The sequence below is a fragment of the Cynara cardunculus genome, unplaced genomic scaffold, assembly GCF_001531365.2.
Source record: "Cynara cardunculus var. scolymus isolate 2C unplaced genomic scaffold, CcrdV1 Un_Scaffold_2855, whole genome shotgun sequence".
Lineage (NCBI taxonomy): Eukaryota > Viridiplantae > Streptophyta > Magnoliopsida > Asterales > Asteraceae > Cynara > Cynara cardunculus.
Genome location: NW_020201242.1, coordinates 40,347 through 47,994, shown reverse-complemented (window position 1 = coordinate 47,994; position 7,648 = coordinate 40,347). Strand labels below are relative to the sequence as shown.

Genomic DNA, 7,648 nt, shown 5'->3' with positions numbered 1-7,648 from the left:
TGACTGATAATGTTGAGAGTATCAGGGTCGAGGTTATGATGGTGTGAGATATGGAACATGACCCTTCAAAAAGTTTGGGTCCCAATTATACATGTTTTAGTATTTACTTATATTTGGAGAGGCTTATAAGCCTAGCTCCATAAGCCTTATCATTGAACTAAGCCACACGGATTAAGCTTGGTGTTTGGCATATATACATTAATGGTCAAAGATAGTCTCTGCGGGTCTCTTAACCATTACGACTGTGGCCAAACCGCACACTGTTATGAACTACCGCGTCTGTTCGCGATATTTTTTCGTTAACTGCCAAACATATATATAGTTTTCGTTTTCCCTCCAAATTAGACAGAAGAAAGAATATACAGAATTCCTTCGTTTTGTTTCTGGTTTTTTCTCAATACACGATCCATGAACACATAGGAATCTCGACAGATTCACGTTCTCGTGCAAAAACGCGAATTAGATAATTGTATCCTCTGAACGGACACTCAGACTACGCACGAGTAAGGGCGAAAATCTGTTTAAGGACACTGCATAGCAGGCCTCTATCTGTTTATCATCCAATGTTGATTCCAAGTAAGTTCTCTTACTTTACTTGATAAGAATCTGTTATATAAACATATATACATATACACGTTTCGTTGATTTTTCTTGATTTTAGTCATTTGTTGCACACTAATTGCACGTAAACATGTACACTAGTTTGTGAAAAAGTCTGGTGCCATAACACTGGTTCTAACAATCTTAATCATAATTTGTGATGGACACTTCATCTATGATAAAGAATCATGTCGAGAAACCGGAAAAATTCAAAGGAACGGATTTTAGACGCTGGCAACGGAAGATGTTGTTTTATTTAACAACTCTTCACGTCTCCAACGTATTGATGGATGACGAGCCCCGAAATCCACCCGTGAGTCTTGGACAAAATGTTCCAACCGCTGCTCAAACGAAACAATTTGAGAAAGCGGTCGAAACTTGGAAGAGCAATGAATATAATTGTAGAAATTATATTCTAAACGCTCTCGATGATTCCCTATATGATATCTACTCAACTTTCAAAACCGCGAGAGAGATATGGGAATCATTAGAGCGTAAGTATAAAACCAAAGTTGCTTGTTCCAAACGATTTGTGGTAGGAAAATTCCTACACTACAAGATGATTGACTCTAAATTAATTGTCAAACAAGTCGAGGAACTCCAAGTCATCACTCACGAGTTGGAAGTGGAAGGTATGGGCATCAACTCTAACTTTATGGTAGGGTTTATAATTAAGAAGTTACCTCCGTCATGGAAGAACTTCAAATTATACCTGAAACATTTAACTGATGATATGAGCTTTGAACAACTTGTCCTCAAACTCCGAGTTGAGGAGGATAACAGGTTGTCTGAAAAAGCCGATGCTAGTTGCCTTGAGCCAAATGAAAATATGGTGGCTCTAAGCACCTCTAAGGGGAAGTTTCAAAAATTTAAGGGCAAAGGCATTGCCCCTAAACCATCGTTTAAAAACTCTCTTGCCCCACAGAAAAAGAACTTCAAAAGGCACATCCTAAGTTGTTGAGTGTGTATTAAGCTTGGTCATAGGGCAAAAGATTGTAGACACAAGAGAGATCACGGTGGTGGTGGAAATGGTGGCGGAGGTGCTGGACCGTCTCACCAAGCCAACATGGCTAATTCTGAAACGCAATTCATCGGCATGGTGGAAGCAAACTTGGTGACTAACACTATGGATCGGTGGTTTGATACCAGAGCCACTAAACACATTTGCAACACCAAAGGCTCATTTGCTACATACCAAAAAGTTAGTGATGAAGAACTGATGTCTATCGGGAATACGGCGACGGCGAAGGTAGAAGGCAAAGGGAAAATGATTCTGAAACTCACTTCCAGGAAAGACCTCGTTCTTACAAACGTGCTACATGTACCTGATATTAGGAAGAATTTAATTTCTGGTCCTATGTTAAGTAATAAGGGATTCAAGATTGTGTTTGAATCCAATAAGTTTGTAATTACTAAAGGGGGTCTCTACGTACATGATTGAGTCATCTACCTTATGGCATTCTCAACTTGGGCATGTCAATTTTCGTTGTTTACGAAGAATGACAAAACTTGGCATGTTCTTTCTTTTTATTAACCTAGATATCCAACCAGCAATGCGAGCCGACTAATCCCAGGGCGACCACCTGCTTTGTGAATAGCCCGGACCCACCGCATTTGAACCTCCGTGGCCACAAGAGGATTTTTATTTCTCCTTGGATTTGAACATGAGACCTCTAGGTACTCTTGACCTTTGGAGCTTAAACTCAAACCAATCAGGCACCACCCTTGTGGGTAAAAAAAACATGGCATGTTACCATGTTGTTTAATGAGCAACAAGACTAAGTGTGAAATATGCATAGAATCCAGGTTCACTAGTCATCCACATAAATCTGTTGAGAAAAATAATGAAGTACTTGGTCTAATACATAGTGACTTGTGCGACTACAAAGCAACTCCTACACGTGGAGGGAAAAACTATTACATATCTTTGATTGATGATTGCAGTAAGTTTTGCTATGTGTATTTAATCAATACAAAAGATGAGGATTTGAATATGTTTAAAACATACAAAGCTGAAGTTGAGAATCAACTCGACAAACGGATCAAAATCTTAAGATCCAATAGAGAAGGAGAGTATGAGTCAAATGACTTTGTTCAATTTTGCTCCTCTCATGGTATTGTGCATCAAATGACGGCCCCTTATACTCCTCAACAAAATGGAGTATCCGAAAGGAAAAATCTAAAGTTGAAGAACATGATCAATTTAATGTTGATAACCTCGGGGGCACCACATAGCTTATGGGGTGAGGCATGCCTTACTGCAAACATGATATTAAATAGGATCCCTCACAAAAAGAGTAATAGATGTCCATATGAATTATGGAAAGGGAGGTTACCCACCTTCAAAAGAACAAAAGTGTGGGGTTGCTTGGCCAAGGTTCAAGTCCCTTTGCCTAAACAGACAAAACTTGGACCCAAAACCATAGATTGTATATATCTTAGTCCCGCCAAGAATAGTGCAGCCTATAGGTTCTTTGTACACAAGTCTTATGTTGATGATGTCAACGTCAATACCATCATAGAATCTGCAGAAGCAAAATTCTTTGAAGATATATTTCCTTATAAGGATAAAAAGGGCCAATCCTCTAATCCAAGGAAAAGAGCTTGTGAGGAAACAAGTCATGATGCTTTAGACCAAAGTGATCAAAACATTCATGATGGAACTTTTAAGGCTGAACAAGAGTTAGAACCTAGAAGAAGTAAAAGAGGAAGGATCGCCAAAGACCTTGGTCCCGATTTTATGACCTTCAATGTGGAAGGTGAACCTCAATCCTACAAGGCCACCATGGAGTCATCGGAGGCACCTTATTGGGAAGAAGCGATAAATAGTGAGATAGATTCAATCATACAAAATAATACTTGGAAATTGGTTGATCTACCTCCGGGACACAAATGGATGGGCCATAAATGGAACTTTAAAATAAAAGTTAGACCCGATGATACCATAGAAAAGTACAAGGCTAGACTAGTAGCTAAGAGGTATCGTCAAAAGAAGGGTCAAGACTTCTTTGACACCTATTCGTCGGTTACAAGAATCACGTACATAAGGACTTTAATAGCAATAACATCAATTCACAATTTAGAAATTCACCAAATGGATGTGAAAACTGCTTTCTTAAATGGCGAATTAGATGAAGAGATCTATATGCAACAACTTGAAGAAATTGTTGTTAAAGGCCAAGAACATAAGGTATGCAAATTGGTGAAGTTCCTCTATGGACTTAAGCGGACTTCACCAAGCACCAAAGCAATGGCATGAAAAGTTTGACAACACCTTGTTATCAAACGGCTTCCAAATCAATGAATGGGATAAATGTGTATATGTTAAACAATGCAAAAATGCTTATATTATTATATGTTTATATGTCGATGTTGATCCTCTCTCTCAAGTGATTTGATGATAATCCCTTTTACTTATGCGTTGTATTTATGTTTCTATATTTTTAGTTCCAGCGATCTTCACTAAGTATGTTCAGTGATCGCTGAAGACCTTACACTGTAAATCTGTCAGAGACAACAATATTTCAAGAAGACAATACTCACACCAAAGAACCTTCAACAAACATCGAAGACTGAAACTGAAGATTAGAGACCGGCGAGTACGTGATCTGAAGCGGTACTCAATGATTACAAGCATGTCTACATATGTGTGAAGACTGCTCAAGCTTCAACAAATGATGATGAGACCTTCAGGTCATTCTAGCATTCAGCGATCAAAGGGAGCTTGCTTAGCACGATCGTTGTTGTCTTGTCCTTATGCACGCAAAGGACAAAACCCATACCCTTATGAAAGTTAGTACGGTACGGAGCCGACTAGTCGACTCTTTGTCCACCAACTTTAAGTAAGGATGTCTGCTCATGAATAGTGCTTTTTGTACTATTCACTATAGCAAAGGACAAACCTTCCTCTTAAGGCTTGACACGTACTCTAACACTACCATATTGCATTAAATGTTCATTTAATGCACTGGGTATAAATAGAAGTGTTTCTTATCAATGCAGAGTGCGCGCAACTCACTCTCTAACCCTAATTCTTACTTCAAGCATTTTCTAGCTTAAGTAAAGGATCTTCTTTACATCAATTTCTTTTCTTGTATTTGCTAAGACTTTGTGTGTAACCAAATATTATTTAGATAGGTTTTTATTACCTTATCTGTCCGCAAACAATCTTGTAAAATCTGTATTGATCTTTTCTATCAATATATATTTTAAATTTGAAAATACTATGTTTGTATTCATCCCCCCTTCTACAAACTGTTTCTCTTCTTGTAGACCCTCACGGGACCAACAAGTGGTATCAGAGCAGTGTTTTCTTTCTTTCCTTGTGTTTAGCTATTTTCTGTATTAGTTTATCTCCTTTCTTAGATAACTTTACCACTTATAAATGGCTTTACAAATTGCAAACACACACCCAAGATAATGGCTCTCTTGCCAAACCTCCCCGATTTGTCCTTGATAACTTTAATGTCTGGAAGAATCGGATGTCCCTCTTTCTGGAAGGTGTGGATCCTGAAATTCCACATTACATAGAAAATGGACCATATATTTCATTTGCTATTGCTCCGGCTGTACCAGCAACAGCTACGACTGCCGCAATTCCTGAATGACAGATTCCAAAGCTCCCACATCAGTGGAGCGATGAGGACAAGAAGAAGATAGTTATAGACACGCGTGCTCGGTCTATAATAGCTATGTCTCTTCCTGATGAGATTTATCACTCAGTGATGAAACTCAAAACCTCTAAATCCATGTGGGATACACTATGTGTCCAATATGAAGGAACCACTCAGGTTCAGGAGACTAGAAAGATCAATCTAGTAAGACAGTATGAAAGATTTCTCTGTGGAAAGTCTGAGACGCTATCTGAAGTACATCAGAGATTTAACTGCCTTCTTATTGATCTTAGGGCTGTCGGCAGGGAATATTCTAATTCTAAAACTTTAACTAAGTTTCTAGAATGCCTTCCTGAGTCTTAGGACACCTTTTCCATATGTCTCAAAATGTCAAATGACATGTCCACTCTTTCTCTTTCTACTTTATACGGGATTCTTCTTAACCATGAATAATCTCGTCAACTGAAAAGAAATATTGTAAAAGAATCCAGGGAAATGAAAAGCTCTCCCTTAGCTTTGATCTTTGAAGCTTCTTCAGTTGAAACTTCTTCTATCCCTTTTGTTTCTTCTCTTCCTACCGTGGTCATCACGGAGATAGATTCTTCCGAGGATATTCCAGAATCTAATTTAACAGATTTTGATGAGTCCCTGGAACTCATGACTAAGTCATTTAGGAGATTCGCCAGTAAGAGCAACTTCCGCAGATCTCCTCAGCTATCCCTCAGGGAGAAGCCAAAGTCTGAAAGAATAGACAAGACTTCAACTGTCTGCTACAACTATCACCGGCCCGGACATTTTACAGGTGAATGCAGATCAAAGAAAATTGCGACGCCATCTTCTAAAGCTCCTTCTTCCTTCAGGACCAAAGATGAAAAGTACTTAAAACTGAAGGAGAAGTATAAGAAGATGAAGAACAACTAGCGAAAGGCTAAAGGCCTTATTGCTGAAGAGCATGACTGGCTGAATCATTCGATGAATCATCTTCAGATGAAGAGGATAAAGCCTACGTCTGCTTGATGGCCATAGATGCTGATGAAGGATCTTCTGAAGCATCTACCTCCTCTGAGCCATCTTCTTCCTCTACTCAGGTAGGTTTCCTGAATGAACCCTCTTCTTCTTCTAGTCTTTTTACACTAGATACGCTGACGATTGACCTTTACAATGCCCTCAATGGCAAATTGAAAGCTGAAATGCTTAACGTTGATCTTCAAGATCATTTGAAGATTTGCCATTTTAAGATCAAAGAACTGACCTCTGTTGAGGGAAATCTTAAAGATCAGGTTATTGTAAACCAGGCCATCACTGTTGAACGTGAGAAGGCTATCGCTGAGCATGAGCGAGCAATCGCTGAACTCAAGGCTGAGAAAGCTACCATTGAAGGGTGGTGCAAAGCTTCCATCAAGGCCTCTGAGATCATTAACGCTCAGATCCCCGCCAAGATAAAGACTGGTCTAGGATTCTCCTATGATCAGGAAGAATTTGTTAAAGACAGGACCATGCTCAAGTTTGGTACCTTCGTCTTTTCTATTCCCAACACTTCTTCCTCTCAGTCCTCTTCTTTTACTGAGAGTCATCTTAAAGGAACTCCTTCGAGTTCTGGGTGCAAAGATAAAGGGAAATTCATTGTCAAAACATCCGTTCCCAAGAAGTCTAACAAGTCTAATAGATCTAGGTCTATTCCTTCAACTTGTAAAGCTTCTTCTTCTTCGAGGACTAAGAAATCTGAATCGCATCCGAAATCTAAGTCACAGCTCAAGGTGAACTTTTCACCTAAGGAATCCAATTCCTCAAAGGTTCCTCTTAGAACCAATGAGAAGTGAATTCTTGGAGCTGGTCCCGCTTCTAGTCTGATACTTCCTTGCCCTAAAGCTACTCCTAGCTTTAGGAAGTGTAAACATTGTGGTGAGAAAACACATATTGCCAGCACGTGTCCTTCTGCCACCAAAGCTGGTTCACCAGCTAAGGGCAAAAAAGTAACCAAGGTTGAGAAATCAACTAAGGTGAAATCGTCCACAAAGGCTGCTCTAGCAACCAAGGTGAAGAAAACCGTTGAAGCCTCTTCTTCAGGCTCAATGAAGACTTCCACTGAAACTACCTTAGTAGTGTCAAGGGTTGTTCCTCTTTCCATCCAAACCTCTTCAGGTTTAGTGATGCCATTTACTGTTACTGATTCGTCAGCATCAGATGATGAAGCCTCTAACAAAGCTGGACCCCAATAGCTGGGTACCAATAGCAATTCTTATTTTGTTTTCTTGCTCAGGATGTCAAAGGCATATGGTATTTGGACAGTGGCTGTTCAAGACATATGACTGGAGATATATCTCTCTTCTATCTCATTTCATGGAAGAAAGAGGACCTTCTGTAACCTTCGGTGGAAATGGAAAAGGATATACCAAAGGCTTTGGTATATTATCCAATGGTACAACAACTTTCAA

At 39.4% G+C, this 7,648-nt stretch overlaps 1 protein-coding gene across 1 annotated transcript; it reads left to right on the top strand.

Annotated features, from left to right (window-relative positions):
* Window positions 1–760: 760 nt before the first annotated feature.
* On the top strand, window positions 761–2,041 carry LOC112503306. The gene is made up of 2 exons (XM_025107368.1): window positions 761–1,542; window positions 1,585–2,041. Exons 1-2 carry the CDS (start codon window positions 761–763, stop codon window positions 2,039–2,041), a joined length of 1,239 nt encoding a protein of 412 aa, XP_024963136.1.
* The last annotated feature ends 5,607 nt before the right edge of the window (window positions 2,042–7,648 follow it).

Excerpts from the sequence above, each read along its gene's own strand:
- LOC112503306 (XM_025107368.1), top strand. The coding sequence starts at position 761 with ATGGACACTTCATCTATGATAAAGAATCATGTCGAGAAACCGGAAAAA. Across the intron at positions 1,543-1,584 it reads CAGAAAAAGAACTTCAAAAG|GGCAAAAGATTGTAGACACA; the intron begins GCACATCCTAAG and ends GCTTGGTCATAG.